Here is a 12,981-nt window from a genome sequence, read left to right as displayed (position 1 = left end):
TCTCGCTAGAATTGCGTGGATGGCTTCCTGCTGTGTTGCCAACTTGGCTGGGTGTGAGAAGGCACCACTGTGACTTTTTCCTCTGCCTCTTATTAGCATCAGCCGAGAATCATTTTTTACCCCATTCACTTCTTGTAGAAAAGGATGATTTGACCTCAGCATGAGACGATTTTGAGAAACGTAATTGGAAGTAAAATTGCTCTCTTACTGCAAAAGAGTTCCTCACATGTCCAAATGCCAGCAGTGACAGCTTTGCAGTATTTCTCTGCTCTTAGTAATATAATTTTAGGGGAAGAACGGAATGAGATATAGTGATGCAAACGCCACCTGTCAATGCTTCCCCACCCAGGCTATCTTCACATTCCTTATCACGTGTGATCCCCCACGGGGGGCATGAGAACTCCAGAAAAGGGAAAAGAATCTGGCCAATTAACTCTTTATTTTTTCCCCCTGATGCTAAGGTGCCATGGTTATAATAAAGATTTGCAGTGTGTGGTAATCATCAATGTAATATTTCAGAGGAGAAGTCAAAGGGGTCCTAGAACCACCGGTAATTTCACCTATGCACTCATTGAGACATAGATCCCGTTTCTGATTAAGTTTGGGAAGAACTCAAGGAATGAGTGACTGAAAATTGGTTTCCTTAGTAAAACTGTCATGTTTCAGGTAACGATTCTGGTGCCATGGAGACGGAATCTCGGAAAAATTCATGTGGTTTGCTAAACCGGAGACCTTGAGAATGATGATAAAGAAAAGAAATGTTTGGAAATGACCTGTACCCAGATTTGAAATATCATCTACTTGATATTCTGTGCCTTTCTGCCTGCATGCCCAAGAACTCAGCGGGAGCAAGTCAGGAGAAGAACAGTGGACAGGGCCAGGGTTAGGAATGTGCTCATTTTTATCGAGGTTCTATACCTTGAGTGGCAGCTCGATTCCATAGGAGAAGTGCCATGGGATACATTTTCTCTTTTTCAATAATTTTAGCCTTTTCTAAAAAAAAAAAAAAAAGGAGATATTCCATTAGGAAGGCTTAACATAGCCCTGTAGTAAAGTCATATATGAATATGTGTGACTAGGGAATTTTAACTTATCTTACTAGATTCCAAAATGAATGCTGAATTGCTCTGAGCTACTTCATACCCCATTTCTGCCAGCAGTGCATACTGAACAAGAGAAGAATCTACATCACCATCCTTATAGGCAAAGTATGCTGTCAGGAACTGCTCAGCCCAGTGGCCTAGCTCACAGACACCTTTATAAAGCTGTACACAGGAAGAGAAAGCAAGCAGACTGGTTAGCCATTTTATACTTAATTCCAGGTGAAAGATAAAGGACATCCGTCTATGGCTGGTCAGGCAAGGACGGCTGGTCCAAAGCATGGCTTTTGCAAATTATTTAGTGTTAAGAGTTCATACCATTCATAGATACAATGATTACAAGTGTGTATTTTTTTTGGTCTTGAGCTGAAACTTCCTGAGGCTTATTTTATGTTTTGTAATAAACTTTCCTGACTTAGAGGCTGTTTGGCAGGACAAAACTGTGTCGACTTCTGTTTTTTAAAAAGGGGCCTTTCTGGGCACTGCTGCTTTGCGAGGGTGAGTTACAAGGCCACAGATGATGTGGAAAGGAGAGAGTGAAGGGAAGCCAGTGCCTGGAGGTGTAGGTGACATAACAGAGAGGGAACTGTGCAGAGTTCTATGGGGACAAATGTCAACTCAGCTGAATAGCCCTTATGTAACCAAAAGAGGTTAGCCATACATAATTCATTAGAAAGTTGGCAAGAGAGCAAATCTAAAGATAGATTATTAGCTGGAAGCTTTTGAAATGCGTTCCAGAGGGGCCAGATTGCAACATGGAGGTATTTATATTGGTGCAGTGGAAGGATTTAATCAATCAGTGAAGGGCACTAAGGTTCTAAAAGCATTCTCTGGAAAAGTACATCACTGGCTCAGGCTAAAATAATTAACTTTTTCCATTGTCAACCAGATCATCAAATACCTAAGGATTCTGCCTTTTTTTGAGAAGAAGTGAACTACATTTTCTAGGCTACATCAGCCTTTCACTTCCCAAGTCACATCTCCCAATCCCGCTAAAAGTGCCAAATTGCCCTTCTGATTTGATTGAAGGCTGAACCAGAGCCCCATAACTGAGTTCTGAGGGAGCACTGAATTTGATGACAAGTCAAATGCAAGGGAAGAGGGGTCATTTCTCTTTCTCCATTTCCCAGCCAGAGTTACATCATGCTTTTCCTCCCTGACAAATGTCAGTGTTGACACTATCAGCTGGGAGAAAAGGGGAAATATCGATAAAAATCAAAGGCACCAACAATTCAAGGCCAGTATCACCTCTTCTGTATGATCAATGAAAAGTACTTTAAAAACATCTTAGTAGTTACCTCCACGGCAGTTCTGCACGATCTCAACACTCCCGTTCCCGTTGCGTACATTTCAGCCAGGTAATATATGGCGAGAGGCTGCCCACTCTGAGATGCCAAGTAAAAATATTTGAAGGCAAGTTTATAATCCTTCCACACTCCAGAGCCAGCTGAAAATTAAAATTATTTTGAGCCACCCCTTACTTATTGTTTTACATTATAATCAGTGCATATAACAGTCATAGTATGCCTGCTGTTTTAAACGGGAGGGGGAAAGCCCACCCAAAGTCGAGCTGTTCTAGTGCCACTGTTTTGGGGGAAAGGGCTTGAGTTTGATTATAAGTAAGACTATAGAAATATTTCTTCTTGGCCCATTTAGAACATGGAAGGAGAAGGACTGTTTCATCTCGTGAAAATATCTCCTCAATGTGGCATAACTAATGTTCATGAAAGGGAGACCAAATGGTGGTATCCGAGGACCAGAAGCCCCGCCATGATGTGTCTCTCCATCCTTGTCATCCCTATATTCCAGGACAGCAGTACAGCTCTTCCCAGCCAGAACTAGGGAGTTCGGAGCAGGCAAATCCCAGCTCCAGCCGGCTCTGCTGGGACTCAACTCATGCTTGGAGCAAGGGGCAGAGAATCAACATATTCCCAGAGGCTAGGATTCTTGTCCTGGCTCTCTTTTGTAAGCTGGGCATCTCTAGGCACTTTATTTGCAAAAAGAGGGACTTGCACTAGTTGGTCCTTAAATTCCACTCTGGCATTAACATTTCATGATCTTTATTATTATTTTTATTATATATTTTATTTATTTAGAAAATTAAATTTAACAAGATGACATTGGTTAACAAGAATACATAGATTTTGGGCAAACATCTCCACATCATTTGGAAAGTCGATTTTCATAGCCTTTTGAAACATGTTATGTAGTGTCTATGAGCAAAGGCTCTAGAGGCAGATTGCTCGGATTTGAATCCCAGCTTCACTGTGATCTTGACCAAGATATTTAACCACAATATAGCTCAGTTTGCTCATCTATAAATTGTGGAATATCTGCCAGATGAGTTAATACGTGTAAAGACTAATAAACATTAGCTATTACTATTACTCTTATTCTAGAAACTTAAAGAGCCTGCGACTCAGAATGAACTAGAAGAATAAGGCCATGTTAGGCAAGCCCCCACAACAGTACAGATCAGGCCCTCCCCCAGGCTACTGGGGAAAATGCTAGCTGAGTTTTGGGCCACAGCTGACCTCTGTGATGATGTAGTCTGCTGCTAGGCTAGCCTCATCTCTGACAGGAAGGACTTAGTGCGGAGACGCGGTTATGTTCAGACTTCCTGGTCTTGACCACTGTGTCTCAGACTCCACAGAAATTATTACAGATCTTCACGGCTTTCTGAGCCCTCCTACCCCAGTCACTTTGCCTTTGCTCTCGGAAGACAACTTTGTACCTCCTAGCTCACGAAGGAAACACTCACTCTCTCTTTCTTCATTTGCCTCTTTCCCTGCCCCCAGATTTACATATGCATCATCCTTTCCTGCTGCCTCCATCACCGAGGATGAGCAGTCCATCCTCTCTGTCAAGGATACATATCCTAAGGCCACCCAACTTTTCCAGAACGTCTTTTCATCAATGATGTCATCTCTCCCATGATTCATTAACCTCTTCCATTGGTTGGCTTTCTTTCCATTGTCAAAATTATACTTACATCTCTCACCATCTTAAAAACTCCCTTCTCATTCTTGTTCCTCCTCATGCTACCACTACAATTCTCTCCTTCCATTTAAAGGCACAGCACTTCCAAGAATATTTCTACTCATCTACTTCCTTACTTTCTACTCACACCTCAACTCACTGTATCATCTGGCTCCTACACCAGTGACCTCACTAAGAGCCATACCGTCAAGTCTCATGGATTCTCAACATTTTCCTTCTTCCTTCCTTTGCTTTCTTTTTAAATTGGAAACAGAATTCTCACTGCATTCAGAGGAGTACGCATTTATTCTTTCTTGAAAGTTCTATCCTCTGGCTTCCCTCAGATCAGTTTCCCCTGTTCTGCTGACCATGCTTTTTCAGTCTTCTTGTGCCCACTCTTCTCTGCCCATCTTTATAATGTGACACTGAGGATCGCCAGATTTCTAACCATGACCACTGCTTCTCCCTCTCACACTCTCCTCTCCCTTTGTAACCTCAGCTGTTCTTAACAAACACCTGCAAGTTGATGTTTGTCATGTAACAAATGTTATTTTTCAAGCTTGGCCTTTCTTGTGAGTTTCATACTTGCTTCCAGGTATGTGTATTGGATATCACAAGGCACCCTAAACTTAAGGTTTTCAAAGATGCTCTTCCTGACTTTGTACCTCCTGGCCTCCCTTCCCAGCTATAGAGTTCTTTCCTTCTATCTGTACATTTCTACTCAAACTGCTGCCTGAATGTTCTATCTCAACCACACACACCAGCTATTTGATCTTTGGTAAAAAAAGGAGCAGACTTAATAATCATATTCATAGCACTTACAGTAGTACATGAAGCCTAATTGAAACTGTGCGTTGGGCCATCCTTTCTCTGCAGCTTTCTGAAAGTATTTAAGTGCTTCAGTATAATTCTGCAAGATAATTATACTCTATTATTCAGAGGTGTATGTATAACTCCATGGTAACAATTGCCTTCTACTTTTCTTTTTTTTTTAAGAGTATAGATAGTGCCCTATGTGATTTAGGCTAATTAAAATAGTATCATAAGTATTACACATTTTATTTATTAATTATATTAGAAAATAATTATCTCATTTTCAATGTAAATTATATCTTTTCCTACTTTGACAGTTTTAAGCTATTGGGGAAGGTCACTCAAAAAACAGATTATGCCAAGAAGATAAATTTCTCTATCAAAATATCTTCAGGGTTTAGATGATTTCTAAGGTATGATTATATTAGGTTTTTATTCCTTAGGTAATGATTAGGGTTGTTATTCTTGACATAAGGTTGTTCTAGATGGCAAACATTTTACTACATTATTTTATTCTCTATTATCAGATGTGATAGTCTGTCAAACCAGGTAATAGAGACTAATTTCTTTAAATTAATCAATGACCACAGATTTTACCCTATAAAAGGCTAGAAACATGTTGAAAAGATAATGAAATTATTTATCTTACCACAGGAACTCCTTTTCCATAAAAGTAAAGAAGACCAAGCCCATGTAGACCAATTGCATTGCCCTAGAACAGTTTTAAAAATCCAAGTAAAGTTCTAGAAGAATGCATGGTAAGGAAAATTACTAACACATAATTCAAAACTTGTTGCAATTCACTCCTGAGGTGGTTAATCAAGTCAGTCTAATCAGGCATTTGGCAATTTATTCTGACCCTCTCTAGTTTCTCTTCCACACCTTCATAACTGCCTCTGACTGAGAAGAGGGAAATGAGAGTTAGATCTTTCCTCCATCTTTCATTCAGACTTTATTTAGTGCTTTCTGTGTGTGACCCCATAAAAGGCATGGGGCAGAAGAGGGAGGTCAAAGTTAGAAGATGAATAACCCACGATCCTTGCCTTAGAAAGTTCACAGGTTAGTGGGATATGACTAAGTAGGACCTCTTATCTGAAAGTGGTCATCTCAAATGTGTTAAGTCCTATAGTAGAAACAGATCAAATGTGTTGTGAGTACCTAGAAGACGGACTGGGTAAGGTTAGGGTCTGAGGGCATTAAGCTGTCAAAGTTACATTTGAGGTGGGTCTTGAAGGATATATAGGCACTTTCCAGAAGGGAGAAGTATATCCAGCCTCTTGTTACCTGCTTTGGTCAAAGGAGGTTACTATAAATGGCCAAATAACATTTTAGAGAGTGTGAATTTCAATCAGTAATTATGGATGGTTGAGCCTTGCTGGTATATGTTTCTTTCTTTTCTTTTTTTTTTTTTTAAGTGAGAGGAAGGGAGATAGTGAAACAGACTCTCGCATGCACCCTGACTGGGATCCACATGGCAACCCCTGTCTAAGGGCTATGCTTAAATCAACCAAGCCATCCTCAGTGCCAGGGGCCACACTTTAACCCAGGGGTAGTCAACCTTTTTATACCTACCACCCACTTTTGCATCTTTGTTAGTAGTAAAATTTTCTAACCGCCCACTGGTTCCACAGTAATGGTGATTTATAAAGTAGGGAAGTAACTTTACTTTATAAAATTGATAAAGCAGAGTTACAGCAAGTTAAAGCATATAATAATAATTACTTACCAAGTACTTTATGTTGGATTTTTGCTAAGTTTGGCAGAATAAATCTTTATAAAACTTACTATAGTTAAATCTATCTTATTATTTATACTTTGATTGCTCCACTACTGCCCACCATGAAAGATGGAACACCCACTAGTGGGCGGTAGGGACCAGGTTGACTACCACTGCTCTAACCAGTGGAGTCATTGGCTGTGGGAGGGGAAGAGGCAGAGAAGGGAGAGAGGGAGGGGGAGAGAAGCAGGGTTGTTGCTTCTTCTATGTGCCCTGACCAGGAATTAAACCTGGAATATCCATATACTGGGCCAATACTCTATCCATTGAGCCAACTGGCCAGGACTGGTATATGTTTCTTTATGAATATTTGACTGCTTATATAACATCACCAATGTTTCCTTTCATTTAATGATTAAATATTATTTTTTTTCATGAAATATGTTCTGAATAGTTTAGGGAAGGGAGTATTGAGCACTTTAGCACTTCGCACACATTTAAATATATTGATATTTAGCATCTTAACCCTTGATGAAAGTAAACCCTGAAAGTAACTTCTCCATCAGGAGACACTCATCTTTCTATCCACCATCATGAATTTCACCCTGTGGTGCCTAAGAAGCCACGTTTGCCCACTTGGCTTTCATTCAGCAGATCTGTAGGATTGTTTTATTGGCTTATAGTATTTCTTCAGGAACTTCAGTTCTAATAGCAAACTCTCCAGATTTCTTCTTACCACCTAAATGTAATTGTTGTGGCTGGAGCCAGAGTACCCCTCAATGATACAGGAATAGCACATAACTAGAGAAGACATAGTTTAAAGACAACTTTAAGACTCCAAAGTTTGGGCCTAGGACTATCAAATGGCCAGCTATTGTAAGATTCTTAAGGATGGTGCATCTGTATTTAAAGCCAGTGGTATATGTCTGCTCTCTTCTTCCTTTTCCCTGACAACATCTACTTGTGGTCCTAGGAGAACTGGGATAGTCTGGTCTGAGGTTAGTGAGGCCTGGTGTGATGGATGTGATAAAGTTTAGTACATCTGTCTTCTTCTAGTTATCCTCATTTAGGGGTTGAGAAAAAAGGAAGGAAAGAGAAATGAAAGGAGGGAAGAGAGAAAAAGAGTAGAAGGGGAAAGGTTAGAATAGTGGGCACAAATTACTTTCCTTCTCTAAGAGAGTCCCTGGGAACAGGGGACTCACCAACTTTTTAAGGCCAGGGTACCTTTTAGAACATTCGAGTCAGGAGTAGCCATCCGGGTAATGTAAGAAGTACATTAAACCAGGTTATGGAGTGGTGGAGACTGAGGCGAGCCAGAGAGTGTCTGCCCTGACTAAAGGTAGCAGTAGGTCCTCAGCCCTCTGCATCGGGAAGTTTTCTTTTAAATACATATATATTTCATTGAAAAGTTCTGGGAAAATATACATCAAACTACTAGCTATGATAATAAAATGATTAGAAATTTCGATTTCTAAGCTATCTGAATTTTTTTGGTTTTCATTTTTTTTAATTAAAATTTTTTTTCAATTACAGTTTACATTCAGTATGATTTTGTATTAGTTTCAGGTGTTCAGCACCGAGCCTTCAGACAGCAGGAGAGAAGGTCTAAGGTAGCAGCAACGTTCCAGCAGAGTGTGGCATGAATGCAGCGCAAGTTCAGAGGAGGGACAAGACTATGTGAGCCAAGGAACGTAGCCTGGCTTTGTGGAGGGACAGAGGATTAAATTCTCTCTGGGCGGTGGGTGGGTAGAATCAGAATGGGAGAATCTGGGAAGGAAGAATGAAGGACTGAAGTATGCAGGTGGGGAGGGACCCGTTGTGTTCAGGAGTCAGAGAGAGAAAACCAGAAGTATACAGTGCAATATGGGCCCAGTATCACGTAGGATAAATGTTCATGTTTTTGAGTAAATAAAAGACAAAAGCGGTTTTAAAGTCTGTATCTTTGCATCCTGGTACTGACATGACTTAAAAACAAATGGAAAAAAGTCATGCTTCTTTTTCAATTAGTAAGAGAAGAATATGGATGTGCAGAGTGGAGGACAGAAACCTTTTACTTTAGTAGTGACCCCAAGTGAGAAATCTAGTAAATAGTCCAGGTGATGATGGAGGAATATATGGCGATGTCCACCTGATGCTATTCAGAGCAGCTACCTTAAATACAGTGTCAGATTTCCTCTGGAAAGGAAGGTAGCTCAGGTTTAGAACACGAGGAGTTCAGATCACTGCTGCTTACACAACCCTGAATAGGCTGGAGCTGGGTTCATTTACAATCTCAACTTCCTGGTATTACTCTTCTGGGCTGACAAATCAGTATTGTTTGCCAGATGACAAGAGATCTTTTTATTGCAGTTGGCTCTCCCTTGTCACCCTAATCTAGTGGTACTCCAGCTGTCTTGCAGAGCAACAATTTCATAGAAATTACAAGGAAGAGGAGCCACCAGCCTTTTCAGAAATTTACACCACAGTTGCAGCAACCCCCAAGTGCTAGTCATTTATAAATAGGCTCCGAAAGCAACGTGTGGGTTTTTTAAAAAAGAACAGTTGAAAATATTCCCAGATCTGAGCACATCTCTACAGCTAGTGTTGCAGTATGACATAGTAAGACAACAAAATGTTTCTTATTATGCGGGGATAGAAAGTTTATTAAGGCTATTCACCAACATCAGGTTGATGGGGATTGCGATTAGGAGCTCTTTATGTACTAAAGGGATTCAGAATAGTCTACTAAGTTTTCTCTGACAGCTACCAGCCCTTACTGAGCCTAGGAACCAAGGCAAAAACTTCAATGAAAGGAGCCATATAACACTTTCAATATTACCTCACACATCAACTCCAGTTTGCCTCAGAGATGCTTTTTAACTTCATTCTATCTAACTGACCCCAAGCTGCAAAATGAAAGAGCTGGCACAGAGCACTTACGAGGGGTCAGGCAGTGCTCGATCTGCTTTACAATAGGGTGCAAGGGAATGTCCACTCAGTAAATCCTGACATCAATATGAGGCAAATCTTATATGCCCATTTCATAGATGGAAAGACTAAGGCACAGAAAGGTTAAGTAACTTGCCCACAGTCACACAGCTAGTAGTAGCAGGGCTGGCATTCAAACCAAATGTCTCCAGAGCCTTGCTCTCCATCACCTTGTCCAGGCTGTCTGTCTAACAAACCTTCCTCTTAGGTCAGAGGGATTTCTGACTATTGGGTAAGACTGATGGAGAGAAAACTGGGCATTTCTTGGTGTTGTTCTGAGCTTACTTCTGTATTGATTGAGTTTTCCCTTCCTCTGTCCTTATCTCTTTTATTTCTTGTCTTCTGAGCTAGATGGTCTTATTTGCATGGGAGAGGTAGAAAGCTGATTTTTTGGTCTGGCCTTCTGCTAAGACAACACAAGTCACTGACCTTTTCTACTTACCAAGAAGTCAAGACGTGCCCCGCCCCCCGCCCTGAACTCCATATCTCCATATTTTATTGTTGTCAGTATTCTTCTCTCGAACACGAAATTCCTCCGGGGCCTATTAGTTGGGCATGGGGCTTTGGAGCCGACTCTCCAGCACTGAGGTGTATGTAATGAAAGCCACGGGTTTTTATGTGTTTGCAGAGATGGGCTGAGTACACACCTTATTGGCTGCCATGGAAAAGTATTTGAAAGCAGTAGCATTATTCTGTGGTGCTGCATCGTTTCCTTCTAAGTACATCTAGGAAAAAAAAATGAAAAGAGCATGTGAAAAACGAAGGAATTTGAGGGTGATGAAAACATTTTAGAACTACATAGCGGTGATGGTTGCACAACACTGTGAACATAGTAAAAGCCACTGAAATGTACACTTCAAAATGGTTAATTTATGTTAGAGGAATTTCGCTTCAGTTTTTTTTATTAATTTTAATTTATTGTGTTTACATAGATTCTAGTGTCGCCCAAATGCATCCTCCCCTCCCCTCCCCTCCCCCATGTTCCCCTCAACATCCCCCTTGCCCCCCTCCCCATAGCGCCCTCCCCCCTTCCCTTCAGGTTTATCCCTTCCTATCATCCCCTTTCCCTCTGTCCTCTTCGCTTCAGTTTTTTTAAAAAGAAAAAACTAAAGAAACAATCAACTATGTACATTCTGGAATGACATTGCACAAAGACCAAAAAATGGGCCCTGTTTGTGTTTTTTCATGATTCCTTGCATCTAAATTTACTGTCTGTAGCACTTCTGGGAGCGGGCCACTGTTCCCATGGTTACTGATAAATGCAAGCTGGCTGCAGGGAGCCACAGGCAGCACTGAGCAGAGTGAGTGGCTTTGAAGGAGAAAGAATATGCCTTTTCCACTAGAGAGGCCTGAGAGCCAGAGGGGCCTCCTGCCAGAGGCGCACGAATGATGGGCTTCAGTCAGGCTGGAGCTGAACCTCCTTCTTGGAGTTAAGGAAGGAGTTACCTCATTGCATTGAGGACTGCACCAGTCTTCGAGGCACAAGGAGCCCCAATTCCCTGTTACATGCTGGGGGAGGGGCCATGGTAGGGAGGCTGAGCCATACGCAGTCAAGGGGCCCTGGGACAGGTGCACCTGCAGAGTTGCTTTCCGTGTCCCAGAGAGCAACCTGTTTCCTGGGCTTTCTTCTCAAACTATCACCTCAGCAATACTCCCTTCAGTGTGTAGTCAAGTGCCCTTCTCAGCGGCTTCCGTGAAAGGGGCCTGCGTCCCTGTACCCAGCACTGGATTCAATCAGCTGATACCTGTTAAGTTCCTAGGTCTTCAGGAAATGAAAGTTATCCATCAAGAGAAAGCATGTACCTTTCCTATAAATGCCATGGCATTTGCACTCCCGGCCTTTGCTGCCTTTAAGAAGTAGTATAATGCTTTCTGGAGAGAAAAGCAACAGTATTATTGACAGTCATGAATGTATCTTACAAAATGGCTTTTCAGAGCAACCTTTATTTCATTTAACATGTATTTAAAAATATCTATGAAACGCCCACTTTCTTCAAGGCATGATTCCAAATGCTATTTGAACCACAAACCTGAAGAGTGGGAGATTTTTTTTTTTTTAAGAGTGGGAGATTTTAAACACATATATCTCACTATATATTTAGAATGCGAGGACTTCTCACATTTGGAAAGGTTTGATGGGCATGTAGCTAAGTGGAGGACAGATGGAAGATGCACCCCAGCTGTAGACCTCAGTCCACTGCGTTGAAAAGTAGGCTTCTATGTTGATACTATGTACTTAGAAGACAGTTCATACAACCCTCAGAACTGGAGATGCAGTATCCTAATGTTTATAAAGAAGAGTGAATAGGGCCAGACACACCTGGCTGTCTGCTGAGACCAGATCTTTCTGCAGAGGTGAATTTCAGGACAAGTCTTTCTAAATACAATACAAGGAGTCTGGCAAAGCCAGGTCATAACATTAAATGAAATGCTCAGCCTAGAACGCACAGGGCTGCCCTGTCCTTTCCTGCTCTGCCTCATCCTGAACTTCCAGAATCTCTTCTCAGAGACCACAAGGAGTGATAAAAGAAATCACTCTCAGGAATGAGAAATGAAGATACTCTCCAAAGTGTCTCATTAGAAAACATCTCTTCTGCTCTTCAAAAAGCCTTGGCTAGGTGGATGTGCAAGGGTCTGCTCTTTCACAAAGAGAAGAGAATGAATGTTAAAGAAATTTGGGTAGTTCTTTTTTTTTTTTTTAATTAAGTGAGAGGTGGGGAAGCAGAAAGACAAACTTCCAGATGCACCCTGACCAGGATTCACCCTGCAACCCTGTCTGGGCCAATGATCTGCCCATCTGGAGCTATGCTCACAACTGAACTATTTTTAGTGCCTGAGGTGGAAGCTCCACGGAGCCATCCTCAGCACCAGGGTAGATACACTGGAACCAATCAAGCCATGGCTGTAGGAGGAAAAGAGAGAGTGAGATGAGAAGGGGGAGGGGTGGAGAAGCAGATGGTCCTTTCTCCTGTGTGCCCTGACCAGGAATCAAACCCAGGACATCCACATCCTGGGCTGATGCCCTATTGCTGAGCAAAGCGGCCAGGGCTGGGTAGTTCTTTTATATGCAAATTTGCTCTAGAATTATTGCCAACTTATTTGACAGGCTTGTTTCTAAAGTCAGTCTGCTTTGTGGACATAGATGCAAATGCCACCAGTGCTGGACCTCATTACATCATGCATCTATTCATCCATGTATCTCTTCTGTTCTTCATTTATCCTTTCAAAGGCTTGATTGAAACCTGCTGTGTATATGGCAGTATGCTCGGTATTATAGGTGATTCTTAGGCGAACAAAAAACACTGAGCCCACATTTGCTCCCTAACAATGCTGATGAGAAGAAAGTAATATATGTAAATAACAATAAGACAATAGGTGATAGGTAGGATAAAAAGAACACCAAAA

At 41.5% G+C, this 12,981-nt stretch overlaps 2 protein-coding genes across 4 annotated transcripts in view; one reads left to right on the top strand and one right to left on the bottom strand.

Moving 5' to 3' along the window:
• The window catches only part of NDUFAF5 (NADH:ubiquinone oxidoreductase complex assembly factor 5), a 140,102-nt gene that overhangs the window by 67,033 nt on the left and 60,088 nt on the right, over positions 1–12,981 (top strand). The gene's annotated exons all lie outside the window — the stretch shown is intronic.
• SEL1L2 (SEL1L2 adaptor subunit of SYVN1 ubiquitin ligase) overlaps positions 1–12,981 on the bottom strand; it is a 73,518-nt gene that overhangs the window by 10,383 nt on the left and 50,154 nt on the right. For 2 of the 3 annotated variants that reach the window (XM_066236649.1, XM_066236648.1), the window contains 6 exons: positions 11,380–11,448; positions 10,224–10,301; positions 5,542–5,604; positions 4,902–4,989; positions 2,399–2,547; positions 919–993 (listed from right to left, as the gene is read on the bottom strand). In XM_066236649.1, the coding sequence (XP_066092746.1) occupies positions 919–993; positions 2,399–2,547; positions 4,902–4,989; positions 5,542–5,604; positions 10,224–10,301; positions 11,380–11,448 (522 nt within the window). Of the gene's footprint in view, positions 1–918; positions 994–1,099; positions 1,266–2,398; positions 2,548–4,901; positions 4,990–5,541; positions 5,605–10,223; positions 10,302–11,379; positions 11,449–12,981 lie in introns of all 3 variants that reach the window. The other variant, XM_066236647.1, reaches the window with a different exon arrangement.

Source organism: Saccopteryx bilineata, chromosome 6, assembly GCF_036850765.1.
Source record: "Saccopteryx bilineata isolate mSacBil1 chromosome 6, mSacBil1_pri_phased_curated, whole genome shotgun sequence".
Taxonomy (NCBI): Eukaryota; Metazoa; Chordata; class Mammalia; order Chiroptera; family Emballonuridae; genus Saccopteryx; species Saccopteryx bilineata.
This window is presented reverse-complemented; position numbering and strand designations above follow the sequence as displayed.